We start from the raw sequence: 20,911 nt of genomic DNA on the forward strand, positions 1-20,911 counted from the left end.
CATTAGCTAATTTTAGATATCAAGATCTCCAGAGGCTGCCTTATTGTTCTGTTTCTATAGCACCTGGTCCTCAGTTTGAGTTCTCACTAGCAGTGATGCAAATAAAGATTTTGACATACAGATAAGATTTCTAAAGACTCAAAACCAACCATGCAAATAAATGAAAACATAAGAAAATCAGTTATTTTAAAATCTGTCTTATTATTTTGAAGATGACATGTTTTTAACAACACTGACTGATGTAACCATTAATGCTGTTTTGAAGTCAGTGTTGGGAGAAATGTTTGTACAAATCAAGAATTCTGACTAATGGAGCTGTAGTCAGTGTGTATCCAGTAGATTAGAAGCTTTCCGGCAATGTGCAGAGTATGAATCTTTGGAAAATATTTTTATTTCTCTTTAGTAGAAGATCTCTAATTGAGTGACTGGACCAAAGAAGGTACTGGCATTTTATCGAGGGAGGGAGGGAGGGTCCAAAATCAGAACAGGAGGAGCCATGGTGAGGAAGCAAGCAGGAAAACCTAGAGACAAAATAGTAGTACCCCATTCTCCACAAGCAAGCTTTGTTCACAGCCATCTCATTATCAAGGCATTCCAGTTCAATACTTATTCACAGGTTCAAAGAATAGGGTGTTGAAATTAAGTATCACTCTTAAATACCTAAAGGTCAGGCTGTAGGGTTAGATGAGCCGGAGTGTGACATTGGGACCAGAACGTCTAATAATACTCTTGAATATAACAATGAAGGAGTAGAGAACCCGGAGAATAATTTATTGAGGTGTTAGAACTGTAAAAATGATGGAAGGGCTGAGAAAACAGCCTTTCAGTGAGAGACACAGGACTTGCACACACTAATAAAAGTGTTACTGCAGAGTAATGAGGTGCCATGTGTCAGCTGACTCACAGTCACCACCTGGATACTCAGTCTGGGTTTGTGGCCAATGCAAAGCAGTTCAAACTAAATCTACCCTCTTTAAAATAGGGGAATTGTTCAGTTTGGATTATCAAGAAATAAGCTGGGAAATCATTTCATGCCTCTGTACAAAAATTTTTACAAGTAGAAAATCCTGAGTACCAAATAGTTCTTTAACTACTGAAAAATTGGAATAATAGCTGTAGATGCAATTAGCTGATGTCCTAAAACACAGTAGAAGCAGGGAATTCTCTGAACTGTTGAGCCTTGATATCAAGTCTAAACAACTTCTAGAAAGTCTACCCAAGTGCAAGTCTTTAGCTTCATAAAGAGCTGAGGCAAATGCACAGTCTGTCAAGAAAAAAGGCCTTGCAGTTTCATTGAGATGGCAAATTTTTGGAATCTATTTAAGTTAAAGAGAGAAGATCAGATACCACTGCAATCATGTAACCTAACATGCTGTACAAAAGAGAATCTGTAGAATTCAAAGACTCATTGCATGATGATACTGTCTGTCCCGTTTTCAGCTGGGATAGAGTTAATCTCCTTCTTCACAGATGGCACAATCCGGTGTTTGGAATTCAGTATGAGAATAATGTTGATATCACACCAATCTAGTTGTTGCTAAGTAGTGCTTACTCTAAATCAAGGACTTTCCATTTTCCCATGCTCTGCTTGCAAGCAGGTGCATGAAAAGCCAGGAAAGTGCATAACTGGGACAGCTGATCTGAGCAGGCCAAGGGGGTATTCTGGACCGTGGAATGTTATGTTCAGCACATAAACTGGGGTTGGCTGGGGACATCAATCACTGCTTGGTGATGGGACAGTATTGGCCAACAGCTGGTGAGCATTGTCCTGTGCATTGCTTGTTTCTCTTCAGTTTTAGTCCTTTTTCTCACGCCTTCTCAATAAAATTACTATTATAATCATTATTATTATATTTTATTTTGTTTCCATGATTAAACTGTTCTTAGCTCAACCCACAAGTTTTTTCCTTTATTTTTTGATTCTCCTTTCCACTGGGCAAAGCAGCAGTGTGGAGTGTCTGTGTGGTACTTTGTTGCTTTGTACTGGACTGGAGTTAAACCATGACACCATTTCAGTTGCATATACTCCAATATCAAACCGTGGATGCAACCACTAGAGGCTGCATTATTATATTGCAGATTTGCACTATATCTGATAGAAAAGCTGCCGCAGAAAGTCAAAGTCTAGGTGTATTTGCCTTTCAGATCCCAAGTTTTTCACTCCCTTCAAAATATCAAAATAAATATAAAAATAAATATGCTACACTGGAAGATATGGTTGGCAGTTTAAGAATGCTAGTGTTTACCAAGTTCAGGTAATAGTGTGATAAGTGTTGCTTTAAATGTTCCACCACCGGCTAATGCAAAAATGAAAATTTAAGATCACACATTTTTAGCAAAAATTAATATTTATACTCAACTATATTTATTTATTATATGATGTACAAATATAGACAAGAAATTTAATGCATTAGTAGCAGAACAATGTATACCTTTATATGCTGTAGTAACTGATCATTCATACGTATTAACAAGGAGCGCAGCAATGAAGTTAAAAGCAAAACAACAGTGGTGACTTTCATTGGAGAAAATAAGGAATGATTAGGATGGAAAAACTACTAAGAGTTAAAAAACTCAAAGAACATGCAGATAGACCCTGCATTCATTCATCTGATTTACTACAACCAGTAAAATAAATATGGCTGACAAGCTTTATTATTTATGCTAAAGGATCTAGCAAGGATTGCAAAGGGCAGTAACATCTGGGCAGGCTTACAGTTATTTATTTGGACATTTTACAAATGGCAGCAAAAGAGTACCTGCTTACTCATCTGAATTCCCTGAAGAGTTTTAAAACAGAGTAATAAAGAATCACTTATAGAAAACTAATAACTATCACCAGAGGGGAGTGAAAGAGCCACAGGAGAGTTTCTGGGCCAAAATACAGACTTCTGAAGCTTTCTGCAGGAATCAGCTAGAAGTCCTAAGGGCTTTGAGGCCAAAAGAAACCTCTGTCATGGATCACATCCCTGTATTTCCAATGCAAGCAACACCATGCTCTTTCAGTGACACCTTGCCAGTGTCCCTTCTGCTGCATCAGCCAAAAACGCCACAGCTCCGGCTGAGTTTCACCCCTTTTTGCCTTGAGTGAACCTTGTGGCTTTATATTGAAGAACAAAGCACCTCCTCTGATAGCTCTTACTCCTTGAGTACAGAAAAACCTTTTTAAGAATTTAGATTTAAACGTTACTTAGCCTAAAAATATTTTTGCACGGACCTCTTGGGAACGACAACATTTCTCTTTAGCTCCCTCGAAACTAGACAACGAACTCGTAAAACAGATTAAACTGTTGAAACATAAATTACGAGCTGTGAGGGAAGAGTCTGTCTCTGCACCTGCGAGCAGTCCCGCAGGGGACAGTGCGGAGACCTGTCCTGTGGGCTTCAACCTGTTCCCCCTCCTGCCAGGCAGGCACGGCGCCTCACCTTCCCCTGCCCTTGGGTTTTTGTTGTTAAACACTATCCGAACCACACGGCTGGATTCGTCCTGCCAGTCGCTGGGATTACCCAGCCGGCGCCTGCCACCTCCTCTCCCCTCGGGGCTCGGGGAGGACGGACTGAGCGAGGGAAAGAGGGAGGGGGCCGCCATCTTCTCAGGGCGGGCGCCGGTGGCGAGCGCGCGGCGGCAGGTCCGCTCCGGGGGCTGCCGGTCCGCTCCGGGGGCTGCCGGGGGGTCTGCGGCCGCGCCCCCGCCCCGCGAGGGCGTGAGGGAGCGAGGGAGGAGGAGGAAAGCGAGAGGGAGAAAGCGAACGGGAGGGCGGGGTGTGGAGGCAGCTCCCGCGGCTGGGCGTGTGCCCGGCCCCCGGTGCTGCGTGACCGCGCGGGAGGAGGAGTGTGGGTGCGGGGAATTTCCTTGTGTGGCGGCGGAGGAACAACACCGCTCCAGACAGCGGGGCTGCGAGGAGGGCGCTGCCGCCGCCGCCGGTTGCCGAGCGATGTGAGGGGGAGCCCCCCCTACGCCCTCCCCTCCCTGCCCCTGGAGCCGCCTGCTTTCCCCCTCCCTCCCCTCGTTCATCCCCGCCCCGCCATGCCGGACCAGATCTCCGTGTCGGAATTCGTGTCCGAGACCAATGAGGATTACAAGTCACCCACCGCCTCCAACTTCACCACCCGGATGGCCCAGTGCAGGAACACAGTGGCAGCCATCGAGGAGGTGAGCCCGGGCGGGGGGCGCGGGGCGCGCAGCCCTCTTTGGCCTGGCTGCAGAGAACAAGGCGCTACCGGCGCTGGCTCCTGCCGCTCCCTCTCCCGCCCGGCCCCGAGCAGCGCCCTCGGCTGCCGCTTCGAGGAAATGGAAATGGGGCTCGCCCGAGTGGAGAGGGGAAAGAAAAGGAGGGGGGAAGGGCCGGGGCGCCGCACCCCCGGCCCGCGGGGCTCACGCTCTGCCCGCCCCTCAGCTCACGGCGGGGCAGGGTCGTTCGCCGCCCTCAGCTGGGGAGCTCCAGCCGTCGGTTCTCGCTCCTCTTGACGCCCGAGGAGCCCCGATCTGGGCGGTTCCGGCCTCTTTCCTCGTAAATGGGGGTGGGGGAACTTGAACTCTGCAGTCTCCTCCGTCAGCCCCTTCCCTCACATCGCCACCTGAACCGCCTTGGTCTCTCTGTGGGTCTTCGGCTTTCCCTATTTGTCCTTTCCCTGAGTGTGTGTCTGCCTGCCTCCGGGCACAGGTGGGATTTAATCAGCTTTCCATTTCCCGCACACAGAAATTTAAACGCACTTCCCCCGGCCATACGGTTTAAGGCAGCCTTCCCTGAGGAGCCGCTCCCTCAGGGCCGTGCCCGCTCTTCGGTGTCGGGATCCCGAGCTCCCTGTTCCCTGCCTCCTTCGGGACAGCCGGGCTGCTCGTGCCTGGCGTGAGCCGCTTTTGTCTCGCCGAGAGCCGGGTGTTTTTCTGTCTTTAAAGATACTCGGAACGTGCCGTTGGACCTGATGGTGAGAGCCCACCCTTCCTCCCACGGGGGATGTCTGCCAGCACTCGGGAGAGGGAGGCTCTTTTCCCTCCTGTTTCAAATCAGAGGGAAATCTGGGACAGGTCTGAACACAGTGAGAGTACATTCCACATCCCAGTCATACACGCACAATGAAATGAGAAGCGTCTGTGTATCTTGACTCCCCTAGCAGCTTCTCTGAAGTAACTTGTAGGAGGTGGGAATCTTACTTGTGCTGCAGATTAATTTGCTCCATCTACCTGTTACATCAGTTCTTACAGTGTGTGTTTAGTTGATTTGTTTTGCACTAAGCATATATTTTAAAAAGAGCCTCTTCAGCAAAAAGAATCTTGTCGGTTGTTGGTGTCCCTTCTTTCAAAAGAACTGCCACTAGCAATGGATTATTAACGTGTCTTAAGTGAACAAAACCCAGGTTAGGTGTTTAAACACCCTTTTCAGGATTTTCCTGTTTTGCCAGTTCCCAAAACCACTAAAGCAAGGAGTTGAATTCAAAATAATCTTGTTCCTGAGGTAATTTTCTGCCCTGCAAGCTTGCACTTAAATGCCTGGATCTAATTATGCTTTATTAACCCGATAGTCTTAAGATCAACAATTTTGTAACAAAGACAACCTCTTCATGAATATTTATAGTAATGAATAATTTTAATTGCAAGGTAGAAGTGCTTAATAATTGACTAATACAAGATCGAAGTTGGTATAACCATTTGTGTCAAAAGCAGTTTTGTGAGATTTAGAGATTTTTATTGCAGTTCTGAAAAAAATTGTTTTTTCTCTAAGTCAAACTTAGTGGATTGATGTTTGATTTCTAATGGAATTCAATCAAAACATTAAATCTTTCTTGGTATCTGCATATTGCTGGTATTCGATGCTGTCTGCTAGGTTACTACAAAATTATCTTTAGTAATAATGATAATAAACAATGAGCCTAGTAAAGTTTGCAAGGCAGGAGGTGGGAGATTGCAGAGACTGGCAGTAGTTGTTAATAGTATTGGTCTATCTGGCACTTCTGGCAAAATATCAGCAGTTCCTGCCTGTTTGTGCTGCTGTCTGAAAGCATGTGTGGAAATGACTACTGAATCTTTTTCTCTGTGATTTGTCAAGAGCAACAAATATATTTTCATAGTTTCAAAATGGTGAAAGCTTTTTTCAGGCTTAGACCTCTTTGGTTTGGAGATACTCAGGTCCTTCAGCATGACGTGCCTGGTTTTTCAGGTTAAATGTGATTCTTGGATAAAAAGCTGTCTATAAGTTGTGTAATAGAGAAGTCAGGGCTCAGCACCTTTTTTTCTGGGAGGCTGGGCAAGTAGTTCATCAGCTTGTTATGAACTAAAGCTTATTAAAGAATGCAACAAAAAACCTTCAGGGAATACAAAGAACCTGTGCATTTCCAGTGGCACTGGTGGTGGGAAGCATTGATTTGCAGAGCACACTGCTCTCTTGCAGCAGGCAGTGCAGTTCTGGGAACTAGGAAGTCTGGCTGTGCATGATTGAGGGAATGTGTTACTTTAAAGCAGTTAATAGGTAAGTTGAAACTGGCTGACTGCTGACTTTGTGTATGCCCTGGTTTGAACAAGCGACTGTGAGAGCTAGTTTATTAACCGAAGACACATTTTCCTTCCCAAGATATTGTATACATTTATTAAACCAACAAATTAAGTGGTTAATACTGATACTTAGAGGGTGTCTCTTTACTGCTACTCCCAGAAAGTATGGTTCTGGAATGGAGTATTCAACTGCCTGCATGAAGCCAGCTGTGGGCTCCCAAGTCTGGTGCTCCCTTGGGAGCTGGGGAGGCAGTGCAGAAGCACAGGAGGGGGAGGCTGCTGTGACTTGTTAGCCTGAGCTCAACTGTCCGCAAATACAGATATGTTTTCACATCCCATTGGGATGTCTTTTGCACTTAACATTGCTGGCTACTAGTTTTGTAATTCTGTCTTTGTTAATTAGTAGGTATCTAGGAGTGTCTTAAAAGTTTAGTTAATGAAGCTTTCCATGGTGGAATGGAAGAGCCTTGTTAAGTGAGGAAGTCAATAAGATGTTGGACAATTAAGAGTATATAATTTATCCAGATATCTTTGTGGGCAGTGGTATTGCCTTAAATCTGAACTTGGATTAACTGACCTCTGTCAGTTTCACAATATGGTTGATTCTTAGTATCAGTTGAAGATACTTTTAGTTTTACTGTTTTATATGATTATATACACTGATTACAGACCATGGATCATGGCTTTTGAGATCACCAGAAACACCTGCATTGCAGTTTGGGAGCTGGTGCCTGTTCAAACACTTGCAGAAAGAGCATCTGACTCTTTGCTGAATCTGTTTATTTGCTCTCAGTAGTGGAAAAGGGATTAGGGAAGGCATGCTTGTGGAACAACAAAGTGATTTCAAAGGAAAAGGAATCATATAATTTCTTCATTGTTCTCAGATTAGGAGGTTGCCTAGTAAAATGTTGGGAATATTTAGCGTCTTCTGAAACGAAATTATTAGTGAGCAATATGTCACAGGCCCTTACAGGTTACTGTTTAATCTTTACAAGTGTGATAGTGACTAAGATTAAATAAGTTTTAATTGATAGAGTTCAGAGCATGGTCACATGACTGGGGGAGGGGTTGCTTGAAATCAGTAATCTCGTCTAAGAACTGCAGCCCTTTTAATTGTCTGTTTCTACTAAAGGTCACAGGATCTAAAAATTTGTGGTGATCATTCTTAAACTAAAGTGTAATGAAACCTGCAGAGTGGTTCTAGTAACTGATAATTTTAAAGATTTTTAGAAATTAGTGTAAAGAGTAATGGAATGACTAGAATCTAATTGTGCCCCCCCCCTTTTTTTTTTTTTTTTTGAAGCATGAGTTAAGTTTTACAATAAAGAGTGGAAGTGAAGCCCATATTTCTGTTCTGACTGTTTATTGGGATCCAGTGCTGGACCAAGTAATTAGGATAGGGAGCAGTTTTCCAGACTAATGTGTAAACAGGGAGTAGCAGACAGTCCCTGTGCTGAAGACATTTCCATCTAAGTCAGGACTGAGGTACAAAATTTACTCACCTGCTTCAAGTTGACTGCATGCACAGATTTTCCTAGGAAGGAAGGAGAATGGAAGCGCTGAGAGAAGTTTAATAGGTTACTGGAACACCTCCACATCACAGTGGCACTTGCCACTGGAGTAAATGTGTCCTAAAAAGTAGAGAGGACAAACATGGGGAAAATACGCAAAGTGTACAACCAAAAGAAACTGTATAGTGGTACCAAAGGTGGTTTTAGTTCTCTGGATAGAAATAGATTTCAATTGCTTGCAGTCTATTTAAAAACCACTCTCAAGGAATTTTTGTAAAAGCTGAGGAATTAATGTTAAAGGCATAACTTGTAATTTCAGGTCTCTACTTGCCTTTGTTTTGTAGGTCCCATTCCATGATGATTATACCTCAATAATTCTGTTATTTTACACTTTCAAAGATTTTTTTTTTTTCAATTACCACACCTACAAATGCAGCATGTCATTTCTGAATCAAATCCTTTTCTTCCTCACTGTTATTTATAATGCAATTTTCTATCAGAAATGGCAACGTCTTGCCACCTAAGGCAATCCACAGTTTTCAGCTGGCTGGGAGTGGTGTAAGGGATCGATGTTTATTGAATTTGATTCCCTCTTGTATGGTACAATGCTGTAGCATGCTCTTCTGCATTTTGGTTTGGCAAAGCTAACAAGGGGGAGATGTAATAACAGCTTGGTAGGGTGGGGGAATGTGAGTCTGGATGCATGGATACACCCGTATATTTACTTTTTGCTTGCTACGTTTATAGGACTGGATTCTGTTTTCCAGTAGTTGATGATTATGCCTTGCATTTCAAAGTTACATGAAGAGAGTGATTCTGTGTAGTTTGAGAAGCAGTAGGAAGTGTCGTATGCTGTAGTTCATTTTGAGAAATTTACTATGGTTTCTTGTATGTTTTTCTTTTTAATAAAATATATCTTTATGCCTACTACAGCATGCTCTTTAGTAGAACATTTTTGCACACTTTTCTTACCTCATTACTAAATACACTTCCACAAATACATGTTGTTTAAAGTGTTTTTTGTGTTCCTTTCTGGAATCGTGATTCTCTGTCATCGGTATCCAGAGATTTCTGGAAAAGTCATTATAACACAAAAGGCATTATGATTTCAAAAGGAGTGTGGGAATTGTGTTCTTTTTGAGAGGAATGTAGAGGATGAAAATTGCAGAAATACAGGAGCTAAACTGTACGGCTTCAGCTGGAGCTTTGTGCATATTTTCGGGTAGCCAGTTTCAACTTTAAACCTTTAACATCAACAGGCAGTCAGTTAAAACAGTGTCAAACTACAAAAAAAGATTTCTGTGCACCTTAGTGCATTTGGTGATGAATCTGCTTGGCGTTATCAAATGCTCCCATTCCTCCTAGGAGAATGAATGAAAAATATGGATTTCTAAAGAAAGATATATATCTCTCTGAAGTACTTTACTAAATGGTTGGTTTTGTGTTTTGAGTTTTCCATAATGTTGGTGTATTTTTCAGAACTGTCTTATCTGAATCTAGTGTACTTCATGCTGATGCTAGGAGAGGGTAATGTAGAAAGTGGCTATGTCTGCTTAGGTTTAACCACCTTCACTTCCTCTTCACGTTGTTCTCTCTATACCATAATATGCAGCAACTTTAGGTAAAGGTGAATAAAGGTGAACCTTTATTCTGAAAGGCATTGCAAAGTCACAGGACAAAAGCCTGCTCCAGAGCTCTTACAGTCCACATGTCAAGTGGATCTGACTGATAAATACAGATGGAGAAATGCAAGAAAACTTGGTGCATCTGACCAGTGTAGTGTGTTAGTAGCTGGACCACTATGAAGTGCTTTCTTTTTATTCATATGCGTTGGAATAGTGGCTATTAAACACTTAGTTCAACTCTTAAATCTATGATTGTTTTATAATTTTCACCTTCCATTTGTGTGAGTATGTGCATGTATTACATACAGCCATTCCCTGTGTAAGCTCCAGCACTGCACCTTCTGAGCCTCACTCTAGACAGCCCACACGATCTGTCTGCTCCAGTTTCCCAGAAGCAACCTTTCCACTTAAAGCTCCATAAAAGTCAGGTCTAGCCTTGTTTAGGCTGACTCTTCCCTCTCTTGTCTTGGGTGTCAAGCTTCTCTATGCTTTTGAAATATTTACAGTCTCCTTATCTTTCTTAATGTCTTGAAACTCCTTTGCTACAGCAGTTATTGGTGCTTTGTCCTATCTCTGTGGAGGTCCCTGCCTTGGCCCAGCCCTGTCCAAGGTACTGGAGCAATGGCTGGACCTCAGGTGGGCTTCATGCTAAGATGAAATGACTCTCATGAGTGGGCCAGTGGCAAGAGCCTTCACTTGTTCTCAGCCCCTGCTGTCTCCAAATAAATCTTATTTCCTTTGTGAAGTTGCTAGAGAGGGAAAAAGTCATGTCAGGCATCTGTCATGGCAAGCCAAGATGCTGACTTTTATGTAAGGAAACAGAAGCTGGAGGGACTAACGTGAGAGTTGCTGGTTTAAAGGAAGGAATCAGGTTGTGGAACAAGTGAAGTGTTTATTGAATAGTAGGGGCTGAATGAATTATGTACTAAAAATGCAACAAAGAAATTAAAAGCAAAGCACACACACACATATACATATATATATAGGGAAAAAAATCATTCAACTGAGAGGTGATGAGGTCGATAGAACGGAAGAGTGCATATACTACAGTCTGAAAAATGTTCATTAAATATTCCAGGGAAGGGGAAAACTGTGGGAAAATCTACAGACTTGGAACACCCCAGGAAGAATGTCACAAATTATCTGAGCCTGTCAGACATGTGAAGAAAAAGCCAGATATTCAGAGGAAGGTTTTGTTTTAAAGAATATGTGTAAAGATAAAAGACAAATTTGCAAAAGTCAAGTTTCTTTAGGAGTTGCAAGAGACAGTAAAGAAAACAAAAACGCTTTTAAGCACATAGAATTGCAAGGAGAAAAAGAAGACATAATATGCAGTTAGAATGTAGTAGCATTGAAGATAATGTAGGTATTGCCAAATCCAAACAAGTGCTATGCTGCAATTTTTGAGCTCAAAGTGTGGGAGAAGGTGGAATGGATGGCAGGAATAGAGATGCCAGTAAGCAAGGCAATAAACAAAATTGTGAGCTTAAAGCACTCAGTTTGTTGGGGTTGGTTGACTTATTTCCCAGGATCCTGAAAGAGCTAAGATGGTAACTAGCAAATATTTTTGACAAATCCTCTGAAGACTACCTTGATATCTGATGTAGCACAGAGGGTTAAAAAGGCAGGGATGGAAAGAAAAGGAGAAATATTTACAATCTGAAAAAAAAATATTGCAATGAATGCAGAAATGCCGACCATGACCTTTAAATTGAGGAGAGATGTTCTCACTCAAAGATTGTAAGTGTTCCTGGACGAGTGGCAAGCAAGTACTGGTTCCCCTCCTGCTACCAGAAATGCTTGAAAAACATTCTAAACATGCATTTACAGCAATTACCACTGCTATTCAGGAAGGCAGTGCTTTCACATTTGTAGCATAGTCAAATGTGCAAGAGGTTCACAATAGGAGAAATTGTGTGTCTCCTTATTTACTCTTTCAGCAGTGCTGGAAGCTGCTAATGGGAAATCAGAATTACTGAGAATCATACTTGTAAAGCTGTACAAAATGGTTATACCCAGGTATCATATAGCATTAAAATCTCTCCTTTGGTCCATTTTAACTGAGACCTTTTTTTTTTCTTTAACCCAGCTGGAAAACGTAGTTCTACTTATGGGACAAGCAAAAGTTTGGAGTTTGTAACTGTTAACCTTATTGCAAATTGAGGGCAGGACTTCTCTTTTTTTTGGTAGCCTTTTCCCAACACAGTGTCAGGTTTGTTAGCACGAAGCTTAAACTGTTCTATATGCAGAATGCTTACTGTTTGTGTAGCTGCTCTTGGTGGGGAGAGAGACATCAGCTCAAAGAGTTTTAGTATTAGAGATGAGATTTTCTGTGATTAAGGTGGCCACAAGCTTCTTTTGTTTCAACTAAATGTAGACTTCTTTTCTGAAGTTTACATCAATCTAGGGATTAAGTGGTCAAATAAATCTGGCTGGGAAGCAACAAAAAATGGCAACACAAGAAAGGGAAAACTCACAAAGTAATGGGCACCTGGAATGTGTAAGAGGTAACATGGAGATCAGTCAAATGTGAAGAACAAGAAAATGTAATTTGAATTAAAAACTAATTGAGAGATTGAGAGAGTTATTCAGAAGCAGAAGTACTGTGAAGGCATATGAGGAATTGAAGGGTCTGGAATTGCTAATTGGGGAGAAGCACTAAGGAGGGGATGAGGAAATGCATAAGAAGTCTGAGGAAGTTCAGAGAAATTGGAAATGACAGGAACTGCAAAGGAAGAGGGAGTGTGGCAGTGTTCACACAGGAAGTAGGATGAAAACACAGGCCTGAGAACATGGGGGCAGGGCTAATGTGAAAAGGGTCAGTGTAGCAAGGAGGCAGGCAGGAATATAGGGAAGGGGTAGTGGTGGAGGACAGGGAATAATGGTGATCTCTTGGCTATATCCTACTGTAGTTTAGGAATGGAAGAAAAATTCTGTGAGTTCCTCAGAAAATGGGGTGTAATTAAGAATTATGCAGACTTTATGAGATATTATACATATCTCAGTTTTATTTGGAAAGAGAAAATAATTTACCTTACAGGGGAGAATTTATTGATGGAGGAACCGAGATACAGTATGGTAACTGAATAGGCTTTTTCTTATGAGCAATGGTGCTTTGCAGGAAATTAGCTTGGGTGGTGTGATTCAGTACTTTTCATCTCAAGTAGTAGGCTTTGTTTTCAAGTGAGTAGGTGTTGGACAGAATTTCAAAAATGTGCTTCTTTGTGTATGTGAACTCTGCTTCACAAAAATATTTACTATGTAAGTGACATACTGTGCAGTGAAGTGTATTTCTTTGGAGTATATTCTTTAAGAGGTGGCTGTAAAAGTTAACATGAAAGAAGCTGTAGTATAAATTCTAGCATCTGACTTGTTAAACCAAGAAGAAATAGAGAACTGAGAGAGAAGGCTGAAACTCTGCTCCTGGTTGTCTTGGAGCAGTGTGGTGTTCAGAACCATCTGCTGTTTGTGGACCCCTCAGCTAGCCCTGATTAAAGATCAGATTATCAATGTAGTTCTAGCCTGAAATCTATAATTCTGTCTAGGCATTATGCTAAGTATGCGTGTAGATACATCAAAACAGCTGAAGTGATTAGAGCTGAACAAACTACTTCCACATTCCTGAAAGCTTTGTACTACATTTAAAAAGCACATAGGAAGGGAAAATGGTAGTGAAGGGATGTGGATGTTCTTACAGATTATTTTCTCATGTTTTATGATTTCTGTTCATTGTTAATGAAATATTTCTTTCCTAGAAGATGCAATTTCAAGGAATTTTAGGCTGTATTCTAGGGAAGTCAACTCTGAAACAAATGCATGAAGTAATCATTTTAAGCCCCTTCAATCAACCAGGATTACTGTTTGGCTATTGCAATAGGAGTAGAAATTTCCTTAGCATTTGCAAACACAGAGCCCCTGCTCTGTAGTCACATGTAAAACATGCAGTATGGAGTTTTGCAAAGCACATGTTTTTAATTATTTGTTTATTTTCCAGCACTGTAGGTGTATGTTACACAACAATGGAAAAAATGCCAGCAGAGTCCTCCTACACTCTGAGCTCCATGTAGACTAGATGCTGATTGTGCTGATGAGAATAGCATTGAGGAAGCAGCAAAGTAGTAAATCTTTTCTAAGCTTCTTTTTGTTTGGTTTCATTCATTCTTCTGCTTAGTTCACTCTCTTCTGTTGTTTAAATTGTCTGGATATAGATGATAAGCTTTTCATATCAGTATTTCCAGCCCAGTCTGTTTTAGGGATGGAGCCATGTTTGCCATTGCCTTCCCTGTCCCCCAGCCCATACAGATGTGGCACTGGTGCAAGGACACATGATGCTTGCTTACATATAGATTCAGACATTTGTCTCTTTTGCTTCAATCAGTTGATTCAGTAGCTCTTTTCTATTTCATTTAAGAAAACTGAGATTCTGACAGGCCTGGACATGCTTCTCTGTTCTAAGTTGCTTCAATTTTAAATGCGGAAGTTCTTTGTCTTAGGTAGTGTTTTGTCTTAGGTGAGGGTTGTGTATGAATTTACCTTCCTAATCGAAATTGTTGATACAGGGAAGTGCCATCTGTTCCATTCTAGAGATACCTTCCATGACATGAACTCTCTCATTATTTTGGCAAAGTCCACTGTAGGGATAAAGCTTTTATTTTTGCATCAATGTTATGTAAATGAGTATTGTATCTCTACTCTTTGGTGCACTAATAATTGCATCACTTAAGATTCACTTACACTTTGAGGCAGCTGTCTCTAGTGACAGGAATGTCCGAACTGTTAATTTTAGTTTTACTTAAAGCTGCTGAAGTTCCAGTAGAATTTAAGATCATTGCTTTCAAGATTGTAATAGTGTCCTGTGATTTCTGTGTTGAGCACCTGAAATGAATGGCAGTTCAGATGCATTCTTTCATTTAAGTGTACTGATACTGAGACAATGCAGAGATTTTCTAAGGTATAGTGAATTACAGAGAAGTTGGAGTGCAAATCACAGGCTGAAGTCTGAAGGCCACTATAGAACAGAAATAATTTTATAATGTTTCAAGAGAAAATAAGTTATATCATTTGACACTGGGTTTTATGTGTAATAATAATATAGCATTAGTATTATAGGTAGATGCTGTTAATAAATTTGTACTCTGATAATAGAGATGATGTCCAATGTGCTGCCACCTCTGATGAACCTTATTTTGACAGCTGGTTCTGTATGTCCCTGAGAATGGTTGGTTCATTTGAGGTGATTTGTGTTACTCTACTAAGTCCCCTCTAGATACCTCTGCCATTCTTTGTTGTGGGAATATGGCATCCTCAGAATTTCAGGTGTATCATAAACTAGATAGAGTTTGTGTGCCTTCTATTCCCTTTCAGAATGGACCCCTTGTATGTGTCTGCCAGTGATGTGTGTGACACCGATTTATTATTTATGTCTGTTAAGAAGCTCTCAGAGGCCTGTTAAGACTGCAGTTATGTTTTGCTGTGTTGTTGTAGACTCTTCTCTTTTCTAGGTTAGTTTCTTGTCCCTAGAATTATTGGATACCTAAAGAAGAAAAAGTCAAAGGAGTGTTGGATGTGGAGGGATAGATCAGTTTATGGCATCCAGTTGATCTGTGTACACACTGCAAAGGTTCTTGTTTTTATCATAGAGTACATCATACATAGGGGGAAATGTAACTGTTTCATTTGTCATTGTTTTATAGAGATTGTAACAGGAGTGTCTGCCTGGTTCAAGTAGAGGTTTGGAAGACTACAAATACCAAATTAGACCACTAATGTGGGAACTTTTGAGTGTCTGGAAAGTGTTTTGATTTGTTAATTGCTCCCCTAAATAACTAAAAATTCTCTTTTCAGAAAGCTTATCACATGTAGAATAAAAAGGCTTTATGTTCTGCAAAGATTAATTCTTGTTGCCTCTGATGGTGTCTAAAAAGATTTAATAGCATGGAAAAGAGTTCCTGAATTAAAAAATCTGCAAAAGGAAAATCTCATCAGCCAGCTCATCATAATGCTGTTGAATGACACAGTGTGAGGATCAGCCTCTTCCAACAGCTGGACTCCCAGCCGTGAACGGCTTTAATGGATGCGGACAGCAGACAGAAATGCAAAAACGTGAAGCTAGAAAAAAGTCTTTCGCAGGGTGTAAAAAGTAAAGGGTTGGTAAATATTACTGGTCCATTTAAGACAATCATCATTGGAACTTTAATCCTGTTGCCTATGTTACTTTATTTTACGTGGTGATATATCTTAGGATGTTGAAGCATGTTATATTAAATAAATGGAGATGATATAAAGAATTAGCTACTGCAACTGAAAAAATAAACTACAATTAAATATTAAATAAGGGAGTTTATTTTACACTCCCTCTGTTTATAAATGAGCAACTGTAAAGATTAAGTGCATAATCTGCTATGTTGCTTATGAGATCTGTATTTAAAGTCCAGGCATTTTGTCTTTGAAAGCAGATAGCTGTAGTGTTGGAGAAGGAAAGTATATATCTCAGTGTAAAAATTGGTTAATGCAGGAGGTGGATGTGTTCTGGAGAAATAGTTGACATAAGCAGCTTCCATTCTTTCTGTAAGCATGAGATTTTATTTCACAAAAAATGCTTGATGCCTGTTTCCTTGTTAAGTATCTGTTGCATTTCTAACTTTTTGTAGTGAGGGGAGCCTGTGGAAATCAATTTATACAGAGATACAGCACCTGTTTAGTGTGAAACAGTCTCATTTAGTGACTTGTATTAATGCTGTAACATTTTGTATCTCTGAACTTCTGATTTAGGATTTCTCTTCTGACAGAAGTAGTCTGTTAGAGAATTCTGGTTTTTAGGCATCCCTTTTTTGTTTTAATAAATGCATTGTACAAAGTCATCATGTTCGGGTCTGGTTTTATACACAACATAGAGCAGTGCCAAATTCTCCCTTTGTTTACCTTTGCAGAAGAATTACCTTGCACTTTCATGTATAAACTTCCCAAAGCACATTAGTGTTACTTTTTTCCACCATGCATATCCTTAGCTCAAGAGTTTACTACATTCTTCTGCCAAATACACCAGTGCTTGTTTAAACAGATTGCCTTGTCATTGGGCCCTCAAGAACCTCAAACCCAGATGCTGGAGAAATAATGCTTTTGTGGAAGGGGACCTTTCAGAGACTATTCTGCCATAAACTCTTTCCTTTGTTTTGCAGGTTTGTCTCTGAACCTTCAGTCTCTTTAGCTAACAGGTCTCACAGCAAAGAGCTCATTTATACCAGTTAACTGTCATAGCTACTGCAGTTTTTCACATAGCTACTGCTCCAAGTAAAGTAATTGCCCCAAATTAAAGTGTTTTTAAATTACAGTTGTTCTAGCATCCATTCAGAAGCTACAATGCCTTGCCCCAGACTATGCCTGTAAGGGTTTTTTTCTACCCTTTGTATCAGTCCCTCTGTGAATGTGCAAGGTGATCAGTGGAAGGAAACTGGAGAGGGTTTAGAAAAGAAACTGATACATTGAAGGAGGAAATGACATAAGAGCAGGAGAAAGGGGATTCTGGAGAGGGATAACATAATTTAGGAAGTTTTTTTACCACCCTCTGTAACAGAGAAGTAGATTGAATGAAGCCAGCAGTGTGGACAGTTCATTTCTAGTAGAAAAATAACAAGCTGAGACAGAATGTTTGTGGATATCTCTGATCTTTTGAGTCAGCAAGGATTAATTACAGTGAATATCAGATTGCCTGTAAAGATACAGGAGAAACACCAAACTATTGTGGTTCCTGGATACAAGTATAAAAAATTTGCTGTTGGTAATTTTTAAACAAGAGCAGTCCAGTGAGGCACAAGAACCTTGTCTTGTTCTGCTGTCTCTACAGTAACTACTTGATTGCCTCTCTTCCTTAACTGACCAAGTTTCTTCCTGTGCCTTTTGTTTTTGGGAAGGATGTTCCTATATGTGTTTAGCATCTGCAGCAGCCTCTGGCATTATTACTTATTCTAAAATACTGGAATGGATGAAGTGCTGGATTTATGACTGTTGAGTAGACCAATGTTTTAAAGCAAATTGCTAAAATTGAGTGAGATCTGATTTTGTTTTAAAGAAATAGTGTTAAGATAACTGTGTATAATAAATAAAAAATCAGTGTGTTAATTTTTTTTTTTGTTGTATATTTGTCAGTTAGATGCTCAGTTTAGAGAAGAACACTTAGGTTCCTGACTCCAGGATAATTTTTCTAATGATACAAGATTTATTTCCCAAAATTTTGTTACTGCTCTAGCAGTACTTCCAAGCATTTGTTGTTGTTGTTCCAATGGACTCTATTTTACAAAACGGTAATCTTGAGACTTTCCTCAAATTCAGATCCAGTTCTATGAATACTTTCAGCAAAATCCCATCCAAATAGCTGAAAATGTGAAATAGTAACTTTTACACTTTCCAAAAGGAAGCTGCTGTGGGTAAGAAGGAAGGAATGTGTTAGAGATTTTGAACTGTTTTAAATGCAAAATAAAGTAAAGGTGATGGCCGACTCCTTTCTCTTCCTCTGTCCCTACTTCCCATGCTTTAGTTTTTTTCTTTCCCTTGTCTGGAATGAGAAAATTTGGGCTTTTCTTCTCTTGATAATAGCCTATTGGGCTATGTAGTGTTTATGGTTGAGAGTATCTCAGTCTTTTGTTTTTAAACTCGTTACTGGAAACTGGGAGATTATCCTGGGGAAGGATGTGTACGTGCTTTTCCTTGCTTGCTGCCCCGAACATCTGCTGTTGGCTGCTCCTGATAGAGGATATCAGGTTAAATGCGGTGTTGATCTGATCCAGTATGGCTGTTTTTCTATTCCCTCAGAAATAATTAATTATATTCTGGGCCACAAAGAAAAAGACACTGGTGTGAGGACACTTGTATGAGACAAAGACCCAGACTTCTGCTGTAAGTTTGGCACAAAAGATGTTTAATGAACCACTAGAGCCTGGGGACTCTCCACTGCTGCTACTGCCCTGGTTTTCCCCGTACCCTTTGGCTCTGTAAAAGGTGCCAAAATCATCTCTGGGATGTTCAGTTTCTGTGTTTCTGTCTTCCTGCTTTTTTTCCTCCCTCAGTTAAATATGCTAATAATAGAACAGTTGTTTCTCCTCTCTTCACTGAAAAGAGCGAATAATACATTCATCTTTTATGCCAGCCATCTATATTGCACAGATCTATTTAGACATAGATTTGGGGACTGATGCCAATCTTTTTATTTTCTGAGGTTTTTTGGGGGGGAAGCAGCACAATTAAATCTTTGAAAATTGCAAATCCTGATGGGCTTAAATCTTTCTAGGCAATGTGAAACAGACTTAAGCAGAAATATTATTATTATTATTATTATTATTATTATTATTATTATTATTATTATTATTATTATTATTATTATTTAGAATTAAGCATACAGAGTAGGATGTAGAATAACATTTCAGGATGTTTCAGTAATCTCAGACTGATTTCTTCCTGGTAAGATGGATTTGGTTCTAATTAGTTGACACATTTTACTGTTCAAAGTAAAAACCTTTGAAGCAGTGAAAATGGAAATTGGCCTTTGGTAAGTGAAACTGGACCTTGTTCCTGCACGTGGAAAAAAGCTTTGCTACTTATCACTGGTAGCTTGAGTCCTCTGTGCTGTGTTCCTTTGAAAATCTACATTTGATTGTGATATGCTTGTTCCTCTCCCTAGTATACTTCTGACTGAAAAGTAATTTACCTTAAAAATGGTTTCATCAGATTGTCATCAAAAATCACATGAAAGTAAATGAACAGAAGACATAAATACGTATTTGGAAAAAAGATTGCACAGACAAGGACGCACTCAAGAAGGTCACTTTTGAGTTTCTGTTTCAGTTCACGTGCAAAACACCACTTCCACAATAATGTGACTTCTTGTCTTATGTACTGTAGAGAATTCCCCCCCCCCCAAGTCAAAGCTATATTTACTGTTTTTAACTGTAGAGCAGTCTGAGTGCTCATCAGTAGAAGCTGAGTGGGACTATGAAACTTATTTATATGTCTCAGTTGTGCTGAAACAAATGCTAAAATAAGCTGTCTTACCAGTCTCACAATAGAGTTTTTGGAGGCAAAACCAGCAACGTTGCCCGAGAAGAAAAACTGATCCCACCATGTGAAATACATGGTCACTTTTCTCCTTGTTCAGGAGTTTACTGGGCATTTTTAAGTGAATAAAAAGAAACGCTAGTATATGCAACATCCAAAGCCATTTTGAAATTTCCTGCTTCTGAAACTACTGAAAATGCACCAGGAAGTTGAATTAAGGTGCATTTTGGTGCATGTGTGTGCATTGGTATAGTATGTATATATTTATGAAACAAGCAGAAGCTTAGAAATGTGAACTGTAGTGAAGCTACAACTGGATTTGAACTGATTTCCCAGTGCTAAGATGTAGACAAAGAAAAGGACAAGGAAATATGAAGAACACCACTAGAGACAAGGAGCTGACATTTTCAAGTTTTATCCTGAAATTACTCCTTTGAAACACTAGATGTGAATAAACACCAATGCTGCTCAATTAAACAAAGGCAAAGTCTTCCTCTCAATTTTTTGGTCTGTAGCAAGAGTGAAATACAGTATTAAAGATGTAAAGCTTTTCAGTATTTTGCCTATTAGTTGTAGGCACACATAGGAACTCTTAAATGTCACACACTATGAGAAGATTGCACCAAGAAAGGGAGGGTAGGCAAAACTTCTTGCAACAGCAACTGTAGTTTTCGTACCACAGTTGGAAACATAGTAATTGTGTTTCATAAATGTATCCAGGTCCCTCTTCAAATGGCTAGATATTTGTTATCCTTTGTTTCCTGTTTGGAAAGCTTTCCAGAAGTGATTTCCCCTCCCCCATTTCTAGTCGCAGGTTGTTAAGATTCAGGTACAGCTTTGCACTGACACAGCTGAAAAGACAGGCAGGGGATGAAGAGAGGACCCAAGAAAGCCTGACCTGTACAGTTTCAACACATTAAGGTTTTAGGTTTTGCTTGTTGTGTTGTCCTTGGTACTTATAAGTGCTTTAGCATTCTGGGCAAGATTTAAACTTGAATTTTATATAGTGTTGGGGAAAGCTTAGCCTTGTGTTAAACTGTGTGAAAGATATTTGAGAGAGATGCAATTTATTTTGCTCAGCATAGCAGTTAGAAAGTTCATATAGTTGAGAAAGCAATTAACTAAATTATCCAGGAAAACTGAAATTAAATTCCATTTTCAATATTCTGCCTAGGAAAGTGATATTGCTCATTTCTTCAGCAACATCAGAATATATGATGGGTGAAAACTGTTTTAAG

At 40.2% G+C, this 20,911-nt stretch overlaps 1 protein-coding gene across 3 annotated transcripts in view; it reads left to right on the plus strand.

Annotated features, from left to right (window-relative positions):
* Window positions 1-3,853: 3,853 nt before the first annotated feature.
* The window catches only part of ASAP2 (ArfGAP with SH3 domain, ankyrin repeat and PH domain 2), an 84,718-nt gene continuing 67,660 nt past the window's right edge, over window positions 3,854-20,911 (plus strand). For all 3 annotated transcript variants that reach the window (XM_059842848.1, XM_059842849.1, XM_059842850.1), the window contains exon 1: window positions 3,854-4,153. In XM_059842848.1, coding sequence (XP_059698831.1) covers window positions 4,028-4,153 — 126 coding nt within the window. In that variant the 5' untranslated portion in view covers window positions 3,854-4,027. The remainder of the gene's footprint in view (window positions 4,154-20,911) is intronic.

This window comes from Haemorhous mexicanus, chromosome 3 (assembly GCF_027477595.1).
Source record: "Haemorhous mexicanus isolate bHaeMex1 chromosome 3, bHaeMex1.pri, whole genome shotgun sequence".
Classification (NCBI taxonomy): Eukaryota; Metazoa; Chordata; class Aves; order Passeriformes; family Fringillidae; genus Haemorhous; species Haemorhous mexicanus.